The 23252-nt window shown below is 43.7% G+C and overlaps 1 protein-coding gene across 4 annotated transcripts in view; it reads left to right on the forward strand.

Moving 5' to 3' along the window:
- LOC139420240 (brefeldin A-inhibited guanine nucleotide-exchange protein 1-like) overlaps positions 1–23252 on the forward strand; it is a 115224-nt gene that overhangs the window by 77049 nt on the left and 14923 nt on the right. For 2 of the 4 annotated variants that reach the window (XM_071170106.1, XM_071170104.1), the window contains exons 14-25: positions 8434–8635; positions 13401–13512; positions 14451–14656; positions 14922–15006; positions 16407–16572; positions 17345–17625; positions 19592–19750; positions 19984–20128; positions 20947–21037; positions 21174–21214; positions 21344–21513; positions 22259–22410. In XM_071170106.1, coding sequence (XP_071026207.1) covers positions 8434–8635; positions 13401–13512; positions 14451–14656; positions 14922–15006; positions 16407–16572; positions 17345–17625; positions 19592–19750; positions 19984–20128; positions 20947–21037; positions 21174–21214; positions 21344–21513; positions 22259–22410 — 1810 coding nt within the window. The remainder of the gene's footprint in view (positions 1–8433; positions 8636–13400; positions 13513–14450; positions 14657–14921; positions 15007–16406; positions 16573–17344; positions 17626–19591; positions 19751–19983; positions 20129–20946; positions 21038–21173; positions 21215–21343; positions 21514–22258; positions 22411–23252) is intronic. The other 2 variants (XM_071170107.1, XM_071170105.1) reach the window with 1 other exon arrangement.

Raw genomic sequence — 23252 nt, forward strand, 5'->3', positions numbered from 1 at the left:
CAACTCATTTAGTGACCATGCTGAAGTCACCATACAGCTAGTGCCTACTCATTTAGTGACCATGCCGAAGTCACCATACAGCTCGTGCCAACTCATTTAGTGACCATGCCGAAGTCACCATACAGCTCGTGCCAACTCATTTAGTGACCATGCCGAAGTCACCATACAGCTCGTGCCAACTCATTTAGTGACCATGCTGAAGTCACAATACAGCTAGTGCCAACTCATTTAGTGACCATGCTGAAGTCACAATACAGCTAGTGCCAACTCATTTAGTGACCATGCCGAAGTACACAGTATGTCTTGGTCTCCTACGCTTTTAGGTTACTTCAAACAAAATGTTTTTCTGAGTCAGTGAAAGTGCATCCTAATTATGCAATTTTCCATGTAGATACTGTAGCTCAGCTAATGCATTGTGTTTCTGAAAAGTTGTTTTTACATCATTACATAGATAATACCTCTCCACTTTCTCTTAATTTCGGTATTTTCCTCTTTGTTCTCTGGTTGGCTGACTTCACAGGAAGAGCAGGTAATGGCAGAAAGGTGTGGAGTGTTTGGTAGACTGGTTGCTGTAGCAACAGTAGGGGTCATTGGGACCTAGATAGAGTGTGGAGGGGGCTACGGTGGCTGTGACTAGTACTGTGAGTGTTATTTAGATGCCTTATCTACCTTTCATTTGCATAATCTCATGTTACTTGCTTTCAAACGCTGTAGGTTCTGGATAGATTTTGAGTTTTTTAAGCCAGCTCTGTGTACAATATGGGAAAAAACACCACTGGTTATACTGTACATTGTGATTAGAACTAGTAAAAGTTGAAGAGAGTTTTGCTACCTTGGCTGTGCACCCTCCTCTCTCTAACCTGGCTGTGCCACCCACCTCCCTCTACCCTGGCTGTGCACCCTCCTCTCTCTAACCTGGCTGTGCCACCCACCTCCCTCTACCCTGGCTGTGCAACACTCCTCCTCCTCTACCCTGCCTGTGCCACCCGCCTCTCTCTAACCTGGCTGTGCAACACTCCTCCTCCTCTACCCTGGCTGTGCCACCCACCTCCCTCTACCCTGGCTGTGCACCCTCCTCTCTCTAACCTGGCTGTGCCACCCACCTCCCTCTACCCTGGCTGTGCAACACTCCTCCTCCTCTACCCTGCCTGTGCCACCCGCCTCTCTCTAACCTGGCTGTGCACCCTCCTCTCTCTAACCTGGCTGTGCCACCCACCTCCCTCTACCCTGGCTGTGCACCCTCCTCTCTCTAACCTGGCTGTGCCACCCACCTCCCTCTACCCTGGCTGTGCAACACTCCTCCTCCTCTACCCTGCCTGTGCCACCCGCCTCTCTCTAACCTGGCTGTGCAACACTCCTCCTCCTCTACCCTGGCTGTGCCACCCACCTCCCTCTACCCTGGCTGTGCCACACTCCTCCTCCTCTACCCTGCCTGTGCCACCCACCTCTCTCTACCCTGGCTGTGCCACCCTCCTCCTCTACCCTGGCTGTGCCACCCTCCTCCCTCTAACCTGGCTGTGCCACCCACCTCTCTCTACCCTGGCTGTGCCACACTCCTCCTCCTCTACCTTGGCTGTGCCACCCTCCTCTCTCTAACCTGGCTGTGCCACCCACCTCCCTCTACCCTGGCTGTGCCACACTCCTCCTCCTCTACCCTGGCTGTGCCACCCACCTCCCTCTACCCTGGCTGTGCCACACTCCTCCTCCTCTACCCTGGCTGTGCCACACTCCTCCTCCCTCTACCTTGGCTGTGCCACCCTCCTCTCTCTAACCTGGCTGTGCCACCCACCTCCCTCTACCCAGGCTGTGCCACACTCCTCCTCCTCTACCCTGGCTGTGCCACCCACCTCCCTCTACCCTGGCTGTGCCACACTCCTCCCTCTACCCTGGCTGTGCACCCTTCTCCCTCTACCCTGGCTGTGCCACCCACCTCCTCCGCTACCCTGGCTATGCCACCCTCCTCCTCTACCCTGGCTGTGCCACCCTCCTCCTCTACCCTGGCTGTGCCACCCTCCTCCCTCTACCCTGGCTGTGCACCCTCCTCCCTCTACCCTGGCTGTGCACCCTCCCCCCTCTACCCTGGCTGTGCACCCTCCTCCCTCTACCCTGGCTGTGCCACCCTCCTCCTTCTCTACCCTGGCTGTGCACCTTCCTCCTCTACCCTGGCTGTGCACCCTCCTCCCTCTACCCTGGTTGTGCCACCCTCCTCCTTCTCTACCCTGGCTGTGCCACCTTCCTCCTCTACCCTGGCTCTGCCACCCTCCTCCTCTACCATGTGCTCTGCTCTATGAAGTTGTTGAGTGGAGGAAGCACACTGCCAGCTCACATTACCCTGATGGTGTCCTGAATGTTTTAGAGAGTTTCCGATGGGTAATTAGATCCCTTACCAACGTACAATGTCTCTTACAGCCAGACAACCACCATGGACCTGATTCACCCACAGAACAGTAGCATCAGACCTGCCTGTTCTGCCCTGTTCTGTCCCCTCAGGCTACACACACAGAACTACCTCCATGTTACACAACACTACCTCCAAGTTACATGCTACACAACACTACCTCCATGTTACAACACTACCTCCATGTTACACAACACTACCTCCATGTTACACAACACTACCTCCATGTTACAACACTACCTCCATGTTACACAACACTACCTCCATGTTACACAACACTACCTCCATGTTACACAACACTACCTCCATGTTACACAACACTACCTCCATGTTACACAACACTACCTCCATGTTACACAACACTACCTCCATGTTACAACACTACCTCCATGTTACACAACACTACCTCCATGTTACACAACACTACCTCCATGTTACATGCTACACAACACTACCTCCATGTTACACAACACTACCTCCATGTTACACAACACTACCTCCATGTTACACAACACTACCTCCATGTTACACAACACTACCTCCATGTTACACAACGCTACCTCCATGTTACACAACACTACCTCCATGTTACACAACACTACCTCCATGTTACACAACACTACCTCCATGTTACAACACTACCTCCATGTTACACAACACTACCTCCATGTTACAACACTACCTCCATGTTACACAACACTACCTCTATGTTACATGCTACACAACACTACCTCCATGTTACACAACACTACCTCCATGTTACAACACTACCTCCATATTACACAACACTACCTCCATGTTACACAACACTACCTCCATGTTACACAACACTACCTCCATGTTACACAACACTACCTCCATGTTACACAACACTACCTCCATGTTACACAACACTACCTCCATGTTACAACACTACCTCCATGTTACACAACACTACTATGTTACATGCTACACAACACTACCTCCATGTTACACAACACTACCTCCATGTTACAACACTACCTCCATATTACACAACACTACCTCCATGTTACACAACACTACCTCCATGTTACACAACACTACCTCCATGTTACAACACTACCTCCATGTTACACAACACTACCTCCATGTTACAACACTACCTCCATGTTACAACACTACCTCCATGTTGCACAACACTACCTCCATATTACAACACTACCTCCATGTTACACAACACTACCTCCATGTTACACAACACTACCTCCATGTTACACAACACTACCTCCATGTTACACAACACTACCTCCATGTTACAACACTACCTCCATGTTACAACACTACCTCCATGTTGCACAACACTACCTCCATATTACACAACACTACCTCCATGTTACAACACTACCTCCATGTTACACAGCACTACCTCCATGTTACACAGCACTACCTCCATGTTACACAACACTACCTCCATGTTACACAACACTACCTCCATGTTACACAACACTACCTCCATGTTACACAGCACTACCTCCATGTTACACAACACTACCTCCATGTTACACAACACTACCTCCATGTTGCACAACACTACCTCCATATTACAACACTACCTCCATGTTACACAGCACTACCTCCATGTTACACAACACTACCTCCATATTACACAACACTACCTCCATGTTACAACACTACCTCCATATTACACAACACTACATCCATGTTGCACAACACTACCTCCATGTTACAACACTACCTCCATATTACACAACACTACCTCCATGTTACAACACTACCTCCATGTTGCACAACACTACCTCCATATTACAACACTACCTCCATGTTACAACACTACCTCCATGTTACACAACACTACCTCCATATTACACAACACTACCTCCATGTTACAACCTCCATGCTACACAACACTACCTCCATGTTACACAACACTACCTCTATGTTACAACCTCCATGCTACACAACACTACCTCCATGTTACAACACTACCTCCATGTTACACAACACTACCTCCATGTTACAACCTCCATGCTACACAACACTACCTCCATGTTACACAACACTACCTCCATGTTACAACCTCCATGCTACACAACACTACCTCCATGTTACACAACACTACCTCTATGTTACAACCTCCATGCTACACAACACTACCTCCATGTTACAACACTACCTCCATGTTACACAAGACTACCTCCATGTTACAACCTCCATGCTACACAACACTACCTCCATGTTACACAACACTACCTCCATGTTACAACCTCCATGCTACACAACACTACCTCCATGCTACACAACACTACCTCCATGTTACACAACACTACCTCCATGTTACAACCTCCATGCTACACAACACTACCTCCATGCTACACAACACTACCTCCATGTTACACAACACTACCTCCATGTTACAACCTCCATGCTACACAACACTACCTCCATGTTACACAACACTACCTCCATGTTACAACCTCCATGCTACACAACACTACCTCCATGCTACACAACACTACCTCCATGTTACACAACACTACCTCCATGCTACACAACACTACCTCCATGTTACACATACTGTAAACTGCTTCATCTGCAGCCTGCCTGGTTTATTAGATAACTGACCTTTTTATTGTCTGTTGTGCGTGTGCACAGATGTACGATCTTCATTTGATCGCACTTTTGCAGGAAATGTCAAACTTGTAGGAAATGTCAAACTTGTAGTGTATTTGAGGTTTAAAAAGGCTTCTGAAGTTTGTAATTTCCACTTTCAGACTTGATTTTCCCTTGTGAAAAATGTATCAACCCCAAACAAAAATGTACATTCATTATAATCCACATAATAATTCACATTTCCTGTTGCTGCAGAATAATTTTCCTGCTGAAGCAAACTGGCTCAAATTAAGATCGTGTGTGTGTGTGTGTGTGTGTGTGTGTGTGTGTGTGTGTGTGTGTGTGTGTGTGTGTGTGTGTGTGTGTGTGTGTGTGTGTGTGTGTGTGTGTGTGTGTGTGTGTGTGTGTGTGTGTGTGTGTGTGTGTGTGTGCGTGTGTGCGTGTGTGTGTGCGTGTGCAGACAATATACCACCAGACAAAGCCTCTGGTTCATCATGTTGTCTTTCTCTCAGCAGTGCAGTGTCCCTCCCACTATTGCTGAACTCCCCAGAGACCTGGATCTGGAAACTCAAGGCTGAACCCCCCTACTGGCTAAAAGATTGATGAAACAACAGTACCAGTCAAAAGTTGGGACACACCTACTAATTCCAGGGTTTTTCTTTCTTTTTAATATTTTCTACATTGTAGAATAATATTTAAGACAGAAGATAGCCCTATTTGGTAAAAGACCAAGTCCATATTATGGCAAGAACAGCTCAAATAAGCAAAGAGAAACGACAGTCCATCATTACTGTAAGACATGAAAGTCAGTCAATCTGGAACGTTTCAAGAATTTTGGAAAGGAAGACCCAGAGTTACCTCTGCTGCAGAGGATCAGTTCATTAGAGTTAACTGGCTCTCACGAGGACAGCCACAGGAAAGGAAGACCTAGAGTTACCTCTGCTGCAGAGGATCAGTTCATTAGAGTTAACTGGCTCTCATGAGGACAGCCACAGGAAAGGAAGACCCAGAGTTACCTCTGCTGCAGAGGATCAGTTCATTAGAGTTAACTGGCTCTCATGAGGACCGCCACAGGAAAGGAAGACCTAGAGTTACCTCTGCTGCAGAGGATCAGTTCATTAGAGTTAACTGGCTCTCATGAGGACCGCCACAGGAAAGGAAGACCCAGAGTTACCTCTGCTGCAGAGGATCAGTTCATTAGAGTTAACTGGCTCTCACGAGGACAGCCACAGGAAAGGAAGACCCAGAGTTACCTCTGCTGCAGAGGATAAGTTCATTAGAGTTAACTGGCTCTCACGAGGACAGCCACAGGAAAGGAAGACCCAGAGTTACCTCTGCTGCAGAGGATCAGTTCATTAGAGTTAACTGGCTCTCATGAGGACCGCCACAGGAAAGGAAGACCTAGAGTTACCTCTGCTGCAGAGGATCAGTTCATTAGAGTTAACTGGCTCTCATGAGGACAGCCACAGGAAAGGAAGACCCAGAGTTACCTCTGCTGCAGAGGATCAGTTCATTAGAGTTAACTGGCTCTCACGAGGACAGCCACAGGAAAGGAAGACCCAGAGTTACCTCTGCTGCAGAGGATCAGTTCATTAGAGTTAACTGGCTCTCATGAGGACCGCCACAGGAAAGGAAGACCTAGAGTTACCTCTGCTGCAGAGGATCAGTTCATTAGAGTTAACTGGCTCTCATGAGGACAGCCACAGGAAAGGAAGACCCAGAGTTACCTCTGCTGCAGAGGATCAGTTCATTAGAGTTAACTGGCTCTCATGAGGACCGCCACAGGAAAGGAAGACCCAGAGTTACCTCTGCTGCAGAGGATAAGTTCATTAGAGTTAACTGGCTCTCATGAGGCCAGCCACAGGAAAGGAAGACCCAGAGTTACCTCTGCTGCAGAGGATCAGTTCATTAGAGTTAACTGGCTCTCATGAGGACCGCCACAGGAAAGGAAGACCCAGAGTTACCTCTGCTGCAGAGGATAAGTTCATTAGAGTTAACTGGCTCTCATGAGGACCGCCACAGGAAAGGAATGCCTAGAGTTACCTCTGCTGCAGAGGATCAGTTCATTAGAGTTAACTGGCTCTCATGAGGACAGCCACAGGAAAGGAATGCCTAGAGTTACCTCTGCTCCAGAGGATCAGTTCATTAGAGTTAACTGGCTCTCATGAGGACCGCCACAGGAAAGGAAGACCCAGAGTTACCTCTGCTGCAGAGGATAAGTTCATTAGAGTTAACTGGCTCTCATGAGGACCGCCACAGGAAAGGAAGACCCAGAGTTACCTCTGCTGCAGAGGATAAGTTCATTAGAGTTAACTGGCTCTCATGAGGACCGCCACAGGAAAGGAAGACCCAGAGTTACCTCTGCTGCAGAGGATAAGTTCATTAGAGTTAACTGCACCTCAGATTGCAGCCCAAATAAATGCTTCAAGTAACAGACACATCTCAACATTAACTGTTCAGAGGAGACTGTGTGAATCAAGCCTTCATGGTCGAATTGCTGCAAATAAACCACTACTAAAGGACACCAATAAGGAAGAGACTTGCTTGGGCCAAGAAACATGAGCAATGGACATTAGACCGGTGGAAATCTGTCCTTTGGTCTGATTGGACAAATTGGAGATTTTTGGTTCAAACCGCCATGTCTTTGTGAGATGCAGAGTAGGTGAACGGATGATCTCCGCATGTGTGGTTCCCACCGTGAAGCATGGAGGAGGAGGTGTGATTGTGTGGGGGTGCTTTGCTGATGACACTGTCTGTGATTTATTTGGAATTCAAGGCACACTTAACCAGCATGGCTACCACAGCATTCTGCAGCAATATGCCATCCTATCTGGTTTGCGCTTAGTGGGAGTATCATTTGTTTTTCAACAGGACAATGACCCAACACACCTCCAGACTGTGTAAGGGCTATTTGACCAAGGAGAGTGATGGAGTGCTGCATCAGATGACCTGGCCTCCACAATCACTCGACCTCAACCCAATTGAGATGGTTTGGGAAGAGTTGGACCGCAGAGTGAAGGAAAAGCAGCCAACAAGTGCTCAGCATATGTGGGAACTCCTTCAAGACAGTTGGAAAAGCATTCCTCATGAAGCAGGTTGAGAGAATGCCAAGAGTGTGCAAAGCTGTCATCAAGGCAAAGGGTGGCTACTTCAAAGAATCTCACTTTTTTGGTTACTTCATGATTCCGTATGTGTTATTTCATAGTTTTGATGTCTTCACTATTATTCTACAATATAGAAAATAGTACAAATTAAGAAAAACCCTTGAATGAGAAGGTGTATCCAAACTGTTGACTGGTACTGTATGTTTCAATTGAAAATGTTTAGTGTTGGCTTATTTGGCTGTGCTGGATTGCTGATTGCGTTGGGGTCCTAACACCAACTACGGTTTTTACTCATCTCTCTCAGACCATTGATTGTTCAATGTTCTTCTCCCTCCCCAGGTCAGGAGAAGCCCTCGGAGCAGGAGACCAATGAGACGAAGGCCCCAGAGACCATCAACCGCTACGGAAGCATCAACTCCCTGGACTCCACAGCCTCGTCGGGCATCGGGAGCTACAGTACACAGATGTCAGGGACAGACAACCCAGAGCAGTTTGAGGTTCTCAAACAACAGAAGGAGATCATCGAGCAGGGCATCGACCTGTAAGCCAGACTAGTGCTGCTATACTGTATACCTGAATATATTCATCTTATCCTGTATAGACAGCTGAATATATTAATCTTATCCTGTATAGACAGCTGAATATATTAATCTTATCCTGTATAGACAGCTGAATATATTAATCTTATCCTGTATAGACAGCTGAATATATTAATCTTATCCTGTATAGACAGCTGAATATATTAATCTTATCCTGTATAGACAGCTGAATATATTCATCTTATCCTGTATAGACAGCTGAATGAATATATTCATCTTATCCTGTATAGACAGCTGAATATATTAATCTTATCCTGTATAGACAGCTGAATATATTAATCTTATCATGTATAGACAGCTGAATATATTAATCTTATCCTGTATAGACAGCTGAATATATTCACCTTATCCTGTATAGACAGCTGAATATATTAATCTTATCATGTATAGACAGCTGAATATATTAATCTTATCCTGTATAGACAGCTGAATATATTCATCTTATCCTGTATAGACAGCTGAATATATTCATCTTATCCTGTATAGACAGCTGAATATATTAATCTTATCCTGTATAGACAGCTGAATATATTCATCTTATCCTGTATAGACAGCTGAATATATTAATCTTATCCTGTATAGACAGCTGAATATATTCATCTTATCCTGTATAGACAGCTGAATATATTAATCTTATCCTGTATAGACAGCTGAATATATTAATCTTATCCTGTATAGACAGCTGAATATATTAATCTTATCCTGTATAGACAGCTGAATATATTAATCTTATCCTGTATAGACAGCTGAATATATTATTCATCTTATCCTGTATAGACAGCTGAATATATTCATCTTATCCTGTATAGACAGCTGAATATATTAATCTTATCCTGTATAGACAGCTGAATATATTAATCTTATCCTGTATAGACAGCTGAATATATTAATCTTATCCTGTATAGACAGCTGAATATATTCATCTTATCCTGTATAGACAGCTGAATATATTAATCTTATCCTGTATAGACAGCTGAATATATTCACCTTATCCTGTATAGACAGCTGAATATATTCATCTTATCCTGTATAGACAGCTGAATATATTCACCTTATCCTGTATAGACAGCTGAATATATTCACCTTATCCTGTATAGACAGCTGAATATATTCATCTTATCCTGTATAGACAGCTGAATATATTAATCTTATCCTGTATAGACAGCTAAATATATTCACCTTATCCTGTATAGACAGCTGAATATATTCACCTTATCCTGTATAGACAGCTAAATATATTCACCTTAGCCTGTATAGACAGCTAAATATATTCACCTTATCCTGTATAGACAGCTGAATATATTAATCTTATCCTGTATAGACAGCTGAATATATTCATCTTATCCTGTATAGACAGCTGAATATATTCATCTTATCCTGTATAGACAGCTAAATATATTCATCTTATCCTGTATAGACAGCTGAATATATTAATCTTATCCTGTATAGACAGCTGAATATATTCATCTTATCCTGTATAGACAGCTGAATATATTCACCTTATCCTGTATAGACAGCTGAATATATTCACCTTATCCTGTATAGACAGCTGAATATATTCACCTTATCCTGTATAGACAGCTAAATATATTCACCTTATCCTGTATAGACAGCTGAATATATTCACCTTATCCTGTATAGACAGCTGAATATATTCACCTTATCCTGTATAGACAGCTGAATATATTCACCTTATCCTGTATAGACAGCTGAATATATTCACCTTATCCTGTATAGACAGCTAAATATATTCACCTTATCCTGTATAGACAGCTGAATATATTCACCTTATCCTGTATAGACAGCTGAATATATTCACCTTATCCTGTATAGACAGCTGAATATATTCACCTTATCCTGTATAGACAGCTGAATATATTCATCTTATCCTGTATAGACAGCTGAATATATTCACCTTATCCTGTATAGACAGCTAAATATATTCACCTTATCCTGTATAGACAGCTGAATATATTAATCTTATCCTGTATAGACAGCTGAATATATTAATCTTATCCTGTATAGACAGCTGAATATATTCACCTTATCCTGTATAGACAGCTGAATATATTCATCTTATCCTGTATAGACAGCTAGACAGCTGAATATATTAATCTTATCCTGTATAGACAGCTGAATATATTCATCTTATCCTGTATAGACAGCTGAATATATTAATCTTATCCTGTATAGACAGCTGAATATATTCATCTTATCCTGTATAGACAGCTGAATATATTAATCTTATCCTGTATAGACAGCTGAATATATTCATCTTATCCTGTATAGACAGCTGAATATATTAATCTTATCCTGTATAGACAGCTGAATATATTAATCTTATCCTGTATAGACAGCTGAATATATTAATCTTATCCTGTATAGACAGCTGAATATATTCATCTTATCCTGTATAGACAGCTAAATATATTCACCTTATCCTGTATAGACAGCTGAATATATTCATCTTATCCTGTATAGACAGCTGAATATATTCACCTTATCCTGTATAGACAGCTAAATATATTCACCTTATCCTGTATAGACAGCTGAATATATTCACCTTATCCTGTATAGACAGCTGAATATATTCATCTTATCCTGTATAGACAGCTGAATATACCTTATCCTGTATCTTATCCTGTATAGACAGCTGAATATATTCACCTTATCCTGTATAGACATATATATTCATCTTATCATGTATAGACAGCTGAATATATTAATCTTATCCTGTATAGACAGCTGAATATATTCACCTTATCCTGTATAGACAGCTGAATATATTAATCTTATCCTGTATAGACAGCTGAATATATTCATCTTATCCTGTATAGACAGCTGAATATATTCACCTTATCATGTATAGACAGCTGAATATATTAATCTTATCCTGTATAGACAGCTGAATATATTCATCTTATCCTGTATAGACAGCTGAATATATTAATCTTATCCTGTATAGACAGCTAAATATATTCACCTTATCCTGTATAGACAGCTGAATATATTAATCTTATCCTGTATAGACAGCTGAATATATTAATCTTATCCTGTATAGACAGCTGAATATATTAATCTTATCCTGTATAGACAGCTGAATATATTCATCTTATCCTGTATAGACAGCTGAATATATTCATCTTATCCTGTATAGACAGCTGAATATATTCATCTTATCCTATATAGACAGCTGAATATATTCACCTTATCCTGTATAGACAGCTAAATATATTCATCTTATCCTGTATAGACAGCTGAATATATTAATCTTATCCTGTATAGACAGCTGAATATATTAATCTTATCCTGTATAGACAGCTGAATATATTCATCTTATCCTGTATAGACAGCTGAATATATTCATCTTATCCTGTATAGACAGCTGAATGAATATATTCATCTTATCCTGTATAGACAGCTGAATATATTAATCTTATCCTGTATAGACAGCTGAATATATTAATCTTATCATGTATAGACAGCTGAATATATTAATCTTATCCTGTATAGACAGCTGAATATATTCACCTTATCCTGTATAGACAGCTGAATATATTCATCTTATCCTGTATAGACAGCTGAATATATTAATCTTATCATGTATAGACAGCTGAATATATTAATCTTATCATGTATAGACAGCTGAATATATTAATCTTATCCTGTATAGACAGCTGAATATATTCACCTTATCCTGTATAGACAGCTGAATATATTCATCTTATCCTGTATAGACAGCTGAATATATTAATCTTATCATGTATAGACAGCTGAATATATTCATCTTATCCTGTATAGACAGCTGAATATATTAATCTTATCATGTATAGACAGCTGAATATATTAATCTTATCCTGTATAGACAGCTGAATATATTCACCTTATCCTGTATAGACAGCTGAATATATTCACCTTATCCTGTATAGACAGCTGAATATATTAATCTTATCCTGTATAGACAGCTGAATATATTCATCTTATCCTGTATAGACAGCTGAATATATTAATCTTATCCTGTATAGTATAGACAGCTGAATATATTAATCTTATCCTGTATAGACAGCTGAATATATTAATCTTATCCTGTATAGACAGCTGAATATATTAATCTTATCCTGTATAGACAGCTGAATATATTCATCTTATCCTGTATAGACAGCTGAGTATATTAATCTTATCCTGTATAGACAGCTGAATATATTCATCTTATCATGTATAGACAGCTGAATATATTAATCTTATCCTGTATAGACAGCTGAATATATTCACCTTATCATGTATAGACAGCTGAATATATTCATCTTATCCTGTATAGACAGCTGAATATATTAATCTTATCCTGTATAGACAGCTGAATATATTAATCTTATCATGTATAGACAGCTGAATATATTCATCTTATCCTGTATAGACAGCTGAATATATTCACACCCAGGGGTGCACAACTCCAGTCCTTCTAGTGAGGGAAGTTGTCCTGTTTGTTGTCCTAGGTTTAATTTCTCCCTGGCACTTAATTTATCAATTAATGCCATTTATTAATTTGCCAATTATGAATGAGTTAGTTTATGTAATTAGGACAACATATAAATGATAGACTATGGCTCTGGAAGGCAACTTCCTTCTCCAACTTAGTAAGCATACTGTAGTAAGCATACTGTAGTAAGCATAATGTAGCACTGTCTCTGTTCTCTGCTCCGTGGTCAGGTTCAACAAGAAACCAAAGAGGGGTGTCCAGTACCTCCAGGAGCAAGGTATGCTGGGAACCACCCCGGAGGACCTCGCTCAGTTCCTGCACCAGGAGGAGAGGCTGGACTCTGTAAAGAACCTTTTTAAATCTGTTTAACCAATCTACTTCAGTTATCTGCATTTCATTTGACTTGTGTGGATCCAAATAAACCCACTCTACCTCATTCAGCTCTGTGCTCTCTGAACCTTTGACCTTTTAACCTGTCCATTGTGATTTAGTAGTGTAGAGTGGTTGTTGCGAATGTAACAGCTAATAGGGGATCTGGTTGGTAAATACTCGAATACCCATTCTAGCTCATTAAACTCTAGGTTTACACAGTTCTCTCTCTCATCCGGCCTCCACACAGCTGCAGGCCCAGAGCAGAACACATCCATCCCATAGAAACACCAAGGCTCTTAGCTCCTAATGCTGAACTGCCAGCATTATCATCCCACTCCAAGAGGATTCCTACGTCCTCCACCGAGCGCACATCAATTTATATTTTAACGAGTGAAGCACTCTCCCGGTTGATTGGCTGGCCTCGGGGGGGTTCGGTTCGGTGATAATCGGCACTAAAGTGTGTTCATAACATCTGCTTTGGAACAAGAGGCCCTCAAACAGCTAGACAGAGAGACTAGTCTGACAGCACTGGGAGAGAACATAGTCCTTTCCTCTCAGTTGGCTGTGCCTCTGAGGGAAAGGAGATGCTTGTTTGGACAATATGTGTTAATTGGCTTCCAATGTGTAGCACATGCATTAAAGAGTCAAGCGAGTAAGCTGTTTTTCTATAACACTCAATATCTATTGATTGAACTCAATGTCATTGCATCGACCTCTTCTTTCTCTGTCCCCTCGCTCTCTCTGTCTCTGTCTCTGTCTCGCTCTCTCTCTCTCTGTCTCTGTCTCTGTCTTGCTCTCTCTCTTTCTCTTTCTCTGTCTCTGTCTCTGTCTCTCGCTCTCTCTCTCGGTCTCTCTCTCGGTCTCTGTCTCTGTCTCTCTCTCGCTCTCTCTCACATCCTACCTCTCAGACTCAGGTGGGTGAGTTCCTGGGGGACAATGATCGCTTCAATAAAGAGGTCATGTATGCCTACGTGGACCAGATGGACTTCCAAGGCAAGGACTTTGTCTACGCTCTCAGAACGTTCCTCGAGGGCTTCCGTCTCCCGGGAGAGGCTCAGAAGATCGACAGGCTCATGGAGAAATTTGCTGCGAGATACCTAGAATGCAACCAGGGGTGAGTGTGGAGTGGAGTGTACTAGTCTTGGTATTGTGGATTTGTAGACTTAGAAGAAGACTTCATTTGTGATGTCAAGCACATTCAAGGACATTGACTGCCAGGAGTCAGATTGCTCTCTATTATCAAGTCAGTGCATTCACTAAATATCTGTGTTGTCTCGCACAAATGCATCAATTCTTTATTCAGCTCTATGTTTATCCTCTTTTCTCTCTTTCTCTCCTTCCTCTCTCCTCTCTCTCTCCTCTCTCTCTCCTCTCTTCAGGCAAACTGAGTTTGCGAGTGCAGACACTGCGTACGTCCTTGCCTACTCAATCATTATGTTGACAACAGACCTTCATAGTCCGCAGGTAAGACCGCAGCCGGAGACAGTTTCTGGGAAGTTGAACTGACAGAAACAATCACCTCAGCTGCGTTTAGCAGACATTTATCCATTGCAGACACACAGGGAAAGCAATGCTAGCTGTTGCAGACAGATAAACAGACAAATAGGCTGGCGGAGAGAGACGGACAGACATGCAGGCAGACAGACAGGCAAATAGGCATTCAGACAGGCAGACAAATAGGCTGGCGGAGAGAGACGGACAGACATGCAGGCAGACAGACAGGCAAATACGCATTCAGACAGGCAGACAAATAGGCTGGCGGAGAGAGACGGACAGACATGCAGGCAGACAGACAGGCAAATAGGCATTCAGACAGGCAGACAAATAGGCTGGCGGAGAGAGACGGACAGACATGCAGGCAGACAGACAGGCAAATACGCATTCAGACAGGCAGACAAATAGGCTGGCGGAGAGAGACGGACAGACATGCAGGCAGACAGACAGGCAAATAGGCATTCAGACAGGCAGACAAATAGGCTGGCGGAGAGAGACGGACAGACATGCAGGCAGACAGACAGGCAAATACGCATTCAGACAGGCAGACAAATAGGCTGGCGGAGAGAGACGGACAGACATGCAGGCAGACAGACAGGCAAATAGGCATTCAGACAGGCAGACAAATAGGCTGGCGGAGAGAGACGGACAGACATGCAGGCAGACAGACAGGCAAATAGGCTGGCGGAGAGAGACGGACAGACACACATTCAGACAGGCAGACAAATAGGCCGGCGGAGAGAGACGGACAGACATGCAGGCAGACAGACAGGCAAATAGACATTCAGACAGGCAGACAAATAGGCTGGCGGAGAGAGACGGACAGACATGCAGGCAGACAGACAGGCAAATACGCATTCAGACAGGCAGACAAATAGGCCGGCGGAGAGAGACGGACAGACATGCAGGCAGACAGACAGGCAAATAGGCATTCAGACAGGCAGACAAATAGGCCGGCGGAGAGAGACGGACAGACATGCAGGCAGACAGACAGGCAAATAGGCATTCAGACAGGCAGACAAATAGGCTGGCGGAGAGAGACGGACAGACATGCAGGCAGACAGACAGGCAAATAGGCATTCAGACAGGCAGACATACAGGAAAATAGACAGACAGACATGCAGGCAGACAGACAGGCAAATAGGCATTCAGACAGGCAGACAAATAGGCCGGCGGAGAGAGACGGACAGACATGCAGGCAGACAGACAGGCAAATAGGCAGACAGACAGGCAGACATACAGGAAAATAGACAGACAGACAGGCAGGCAGACAGATAAACAGACAAATAGGCCGGCGCAGAGAGACAGACAGGCTGGCAGACAGACAGGGTATGGTTATGGTAATACATCTCATATTTTACTTTTCAAAGGTGAAGAACAAGATGACTAAAGAGCAATACATCAAGATGAACAGAGGGATCAACGACAGCAAGGATCTACCGGAGGAATATCTGTCTGCCATCTACGACGAGATCGCAGGGAAGAAGATCGCTATGAAGGAGACCAAGGAAATTACTCTGAAATCCAACAAGCACAGTGCGTATCTCTGTTCCTCTGTGTCTGCCAGCACAACTGTGTCATTACAGACTGAAATTGAGCGTGTCAAATATGATTTTGTTCAGACGTCAAGATGTGAAATGCCTATTTTGCGGCGTAATGGATCTTTCTCAAGTAATCAGCTTTAGATGTACCCGACGAGAGCCATCTGATATCTTTGTGGAGATCATAGAATTCTCATAACAATCAAAGAGATATAAAGGGGATTAAGATATAGTTTGATTAGATTGTATTACTGATCTGTGGAAAACGTTTGAGATAGTCTCTGTTGTACAATGGGAAAGTTTATGAGTGGATTATTTTCAGTTATAAACTGGGGGGTTCGAACCCTGAATGCTGATTGGCTGAAAGCTGTGGTATATCAGACCGTATACCACGGGTATGACAAAACATGTATTTTTACTGCTCTAATTACATTGGTAACCAGTTTATAATAGCAATAAGACACCTCGGGGGGTTTGTGATATATGACAAATATACCACGGCTATGGGCTGTATCCAGGCACTCCGCATATGTCATGCTTAAGAACAGCCCTTAGCCGTGGTATATTGGCCATATACCACACCTCCTCAGGCCTTACTGCTTTTGTTCAAGTGTCTTCCTCTCATCTCCTCTATGATATACACTGATCTGAAAATATAGGCAAAAGCTAAATGGAGGAAGCCTTTAATATGATCCTGGTTCAGGTGTAGCCAAAAGAAACAGAGACTGTTTGTTGATGTTTTGGCTTTGCCTTTGTTCCTGGATTAGGTGTGGCCAGTGAGAAGCAGAGGCGGCTGCTGTATAATGTAGAGATGGAGCAGATGGCTAAGACAGCCAAGGCCCTGATGGAGGCTGTCAGTCACGTCCAGGCTCCCTTCACCAGCGCCACACACCTGGAGCATGTCAGACCCATGTTCAAGCTGGCCTGGACCCCGTTCCTAGCAGCCTTCAGTGTGGGCCTCCAGGACTGTGACGACACTGAGGTGGCTTTTCTCTGTCTGGAGGGAATACGCTTTGCCATCCGGATAGCCTGCATCTTCACCATACAGGTAATCTAGTTAGCACGCTAACACTGTATGTGTTCAAATGGTGTGTTTCCCAAATATTATTGTATTGTATTTCTTAAGTTTTTTTGGCAGGGACAATGTACCACAACACATACAGTTATTTGATACACTGCCAATTTTGCAGGTTTTCCTACTTACAAAGCTTGTAGAGGTCTGTAATTTTTATCATAGGTACACTTCAACTGTGAGAGACGGAATCTAAAACAAAAATCCAGAAAATCACATTTGTATGATTTTTAGGGTAATTAATTTGCATTTTATTGCATGACATAAGTATTTGATCACCTACCAACCAGTAAGAATTCCGGCTCTCACAGACCTGTTAGTTTTTCTTTAAGAATCCCTCCTGTTCTCCACTCATTACCTGTATTAACTGCACCTGTTTGAACTCGTTACCTGTATAAAAGACACCTGTCCACCCACTCAATCAAACAGACTCCAACCTCTCCACAATGGCCAAGACCAGAGAGCTGTGTAAGGACATCCGGGATAAAATTGTAGACCTGCACAAGGCTGGGATGGGCTACAGGACAATAGGCAAGCATCTTGGTGAGAAGGCAACAACTGTTGGCGCAATTATTAGAAAATGGAAGAAGTTCAAGATGACGGTCAATCACCCTCGGTCTGGGGCTCCATGCAAGATCTCACCCTGTGGGGCATCAATGATCATGAGGAAGGTGGGGGATCAGCCCAGAACTACACGGCAGGACCTGGTCAATGACCTGAAGAGAGCTGGGCCCACAGTCTCAAAGAAAACCATAAATAACACACTACGCCGTCATGGATTAAAATCCTGCAGCGCACGCAAGGTCCCCCTGCTCAAGCCAGCGCATGTCCAGGCCCGTCTGAAGTTTGCCAATGACCATCTGGATGATCCAGAGGAGGAATGGGAGAAGGTCATGTGGTCTGATGAGACAAAAATAGAGCTTTTTGGTCTAAACTCCACTCGCCGTGTTTGGAGGAAGAAGAAGGATGAGTACAACCCCAAGAACACCATCCCAACCGTGAAGAATGGAGGTGGAAACATCATTCTTTGGGGATGCTTTTCTGCAAAGGGGACAGGACGACTGCACCGTATTGAGGGGAGGATGGATGGGGCCATTTATCGCGAGATCTTGGCCAACAACCTCCTTCCCTCAGTAAGAGCATTGGCTGGGTCTTCCAGCATGACAACGACCCGAAACACACAGCCAGGGCAACTAAGGAGTGGCTTCGTAAGAAGCATCTCAAGGTCCTGGAGTGGCCTAGCCAGTCTCCAGACCTGAACCCAATAGAAAATCTTTGGAGGGAGCTGAAAGTCCGTATTGCCCAGCGACAGCCCCGAAACCTGAATGATCTGGAGAAGGTCTGTATGGACGAGTGGGCCAAAATCCCTGCTACAGTGTGTGCAAACCTGGTCAAGAACTACAGGAAACGTATGATCTCTGTAATTGCAAACAAAGGTTTCTGTACCAAATATTAAGTTCTGATTTTCTGATGTATCAAATACTTATGTCATGTGATTTTCTCAATTTTTATTTTAGATTCCATCTTTCACAGTTGAAGTGTACCTATGATAAAAAATTACAGACCTCTACATGCTTTGTAAGTAGGGAAACCTGCAAAATTGGCAGTGTATCAAATACTTGTTCTCCCCACTGTACATCCCAGAGTATAAGAAGTGATGCGTTGGACCACATTTGGCAGCTCATTTACATTCGCCAGGCAGCTGAACATATAAACATGACCACTTTATGTACAAACAGACATTTAAACACATTGATCTTATGACATACAGACACTTCAACAGAAATCAAATAAAAACTGCACATAGCCCACTTATTATACCTATTTAGATTATACGGGTTTGTGTCTTTGTATGTCTCGGCATGATCAAAACGTTTTTGGAGAGAGTAAAGCAGTTCTCTCTCTCACTCTCTCTCTCACTCTCACTCACACTCACACACAGCTGGAGCGGGATGCGTACATCCAGGCCCTGGCACGGTTCACCCTGCTCACAGCCAGCTCTGGCATCACTGAGATGAAGCAGAAGAACATCGACACCATCAAGACTCTCATCACCGTCGCCCACACAGACGGAAACTACCTGGGCACCTCCTGGCACGAGGTCTGGACCCGCTGCTCACTTTTCATCTCATTTTTCAGTCTAGTAATCAGTAGTAGCTGTTATAGTATCACTGTCAGTATTGTATAATTTTGTCTCCATTTTGTTTATTTTGATGTGGAACCGATGTGATAAGTATGTTTCTCTGTCAACTAATTAAGACTAATGAGTAGATATATCTGTGCAAATGAATGAATAAATAAGTGAATGTATGGGTGCCCCCCACCCCCCTACAGATAATGAAGTGTATCAGTCAGTTGGAGCTGGCCCAGCTGATCGGGACGGGGGTTAAGGCCAGGTACATCTCAGGGACAGTTCGGGGGAAAGAGGGCTTCATCACCAGCACCAAGGAGCAGAGCAACGACGAATACCTGGGCCTGGGTCAGTGCTTATCCCTTTAATACATGTTTTGGTTATAAACTGGTTAAATAAACGGTAGTTAACAAGCAGGTGATGTGCTTGATGCTGGAGATGCTTGGTAACATGCTTGATGCTGGAGATGCTTGGTAACATGCTTGACTCTGGAGATGCTTGGTAACATGCTTGACTCTGGAGATGCTTGGTAACATGCTTGACTCTGGAGATGCTTGGTAACATGCTTGACTCTGGAGATGCTTGGTAACATGCTTGACTCTGGAGATGCTTGGTAACATGCTTGATGCTGGAGATGCTTGGTAACATGCTTGACTCTGGAGATGCTTGGTAACATGCTTGACTCTGGAGATGCTTGGTAACATGCTTGATGCTGGAGATGCTTGGTAACATGCTTGACTCTGGAGATGCTTGGTAACATGCTTGACTCTGGAGATGCTTGGTAACATGCTTGACTCTGGAGATGCTTGGTAACATGCTTGACTCTGGAGATGCTTGGTAACATGCTTGACTCTGGAGATGCTTGGTAACATGCTTGACTCTGGAGATGCTTGGTAACATGCTTGACTCTGGAGATGCTTGGTAATATGCTTGACTCTGGAGATGCTTGGTAACATGCTTGACTCTGGAGATGCTTGGTAACATGCTTGACTCTGGAGATGCTTGGTAACATGCTTGACTCTGGAGATGCTTGGTAACATGCTTGATGCTGGAGATGCTTGGTAACATGCTTGACTCTGGAGATGCTTGGTAACATGCTTGACTCTGGAGATGCTTGGTAATATGCTTGACTCTGGAGATGTGACTGACTGTCCTGTGGTCCACAGCAGGTGGGACAGTAGACCGGAAGCAGATCCTCAGTATCCAGGAGTCCATAGGAGAGACCAGCTCCCAGAGTGTGGTGGTGGCTGTAGACAGGTAGTTACTGTAGTAGTCTCTTATAGATCCTGCTGTATTACCACTGACTGCTTTGGGGTCTTAACTCTGCCATTGTTCTATCATGTGAATAAATTTACTGTAAATGTTTTAAATATGATTGATTCCGTTCTTGCAGAATATTCACAGGTTCTACCAGACTGGATGGTAATGCAATTGGTGAGTGTTCTAAATCAGAACTGAATTCAATTACAGTGTTTGATCACATCCTTACCCGATGTGGATGTATTGGCATTGTACCATGGCTGTCCTGACGGTTGACTAACACTGGTTTCTCTGTGTTTTCAGTGGACTTTGTGCGCTGGTTGTGTGCTGTATCTATGGATGAGCTGGCCTCGCCCACACACCCCCGCATGTTCAGCCTGCAGAAGATAGTGGAGATCTCCTACTACAACATGGGACGTATCAGACTGCAGTGGTCCAGGATCTGGGAGGTCATTGGAGACCACTTCAACAAGGTGGACATCTTGGGATTTATTTCTCTGCTTAAAACAGGGGTCCACAACTCTGGTTGTCAGGGACAGCTGTTTTTTTCCCCTCCGCATTAATTGATCAATTCATGTTGTTGGCTAGATCAGTGTTTCCCAACTCCAGTCCTCCAGTACCCCCTAACAGAACATGTTTTTGTTGTATCCCCCCGGACAAGCACGCCTGAATCAACTTGTCAAGTAATCATCAAGCCCTAAATGAGTTGAATCAGGTGTGTTTGTCCGGGGCTACAACAAACATGTGTTCTGTTAGGGGGTACTGGAGGACCGGAGTTGGGAAAACACTGGGCTTGAAAGTCCACACACCTGATTAACCAGGTGTTAATCAGTCTTTGTAACATTGCCCTCAGCAACACATAGCTTAAAGAATCTAATCTAAGGGCTTTAGTACTTCACTGATTTCTGCTGTGTTTCTGAAGTGCGGCATGTCTTATTTTGCAAGTCATGTTTCTGACTGGAGTCTAGTTTATCAGAGAACACACAACGTGATTTGGAGAGGACAGAAGTGTTAAAATAGGCTATTACCCTTGCAAAAAAAGATTGCAGTTTTGAAACTGCAGTAAAAGTGCAGTAACTGCAGTAAAAGTGCAGTAACTGCAGTCAACTGTGGTATTTTGGACGCAGTAGTTGCAGAATAACTGCAGTTACACTGAAAAGTTACTGCAGTAAGTGAGTGGGGTAGAGATGTTAAACTTCTTTCTGTCTATATGTTCAGGTTGGATGTAACCCCAACGAGGACGTGGCTATCTTTGCTGTGGATTCTCTCCGGCAGCTGTCCATGAAGTTTCTAGAGAAGGGAGAGCTGGCAAACTTCAGGTTCCAGAAGGACTTTCTGAGGCCTTTCGAGCACATCATGAAAAAGAACAGGTAAATAGGATGTTGCCTTAAACGTTATTCCTGATTGACTCCTGTGATTCAATCAGGTTCAAGTATTTCGCTACACCCGCAATAACATCTGCTAAACACGTGTATGTGACCAATAACATTTGATTTGAGTGTGTTTGTGTGCACGTGTTTAGCATAATTGCATGAATATGCTTGTGGTTGTGCTCGCTTAGGTGCGTGTATGGTGGTACATGTACACACAAGCTGGTTGCCTAGGCACTTGGCTGTGGTAGTCTGGCGTCACAAGGTCAGTATTGTATTTTACCTCTGTGGTTCACATTTCAGCACCTATCTCGCTTTGCGCTGCAGTCAGCCAGTCTCCCTGTACTCCCTTACGGAAAAACGCACACTCATTTTGCATGATCACATGTGAAGTGTTCCAAAAACACATGTGAAATCTGGTCTTTCTGTAAGGGCTGGGTCACTGCTCTGTGTCAAACACCCACCCAGCTCTCTGAGCAAACAGTCAGTCAGAACTAGGGCTGTGGCTGTCACGAAACTTTGCCAGTCGGTGATTGTCAAGCAAATAACTGTCGGTCTCACAGTAATTGTCCGTTAATTAACAAACACATTTAGCATCTCCTGGCTTCGACACACAGCCTACCATCCACTGATGCAGACCTTTGGAACATCTACATTTTACAAAGTCTAATAAATCCATGTTATATAGCCTACACCACAATAAATCCATTATTAACGTAACGATGTCCGCTGAGAGTCAGGAAGCAAGTTCAGGGAGTGAATACATTTAACAGATAAATGAACAAAACAAGAAACACAAACAGCACACCGACATGGAACAGGAACAGAAACAATGACGACTG

This window comes from Oncorhynchus clarkii, chromosome 11 (genome assembly GCF_045791955.1).
Source record: "Oncorhynchus clarkii lewisi isolate Uvic-CL-2024 chromosome 11, UVic_Ocla_1.0, whole genome shotgun sequence".
Taxonomy (NCBI): domain Eukaryota; kingdom Metazoa; phylum Chordata; class Actinopteri; order Salmoniformes; family Salmonidae; genus Oncorhynchus; species Oncorhynchus clarkii.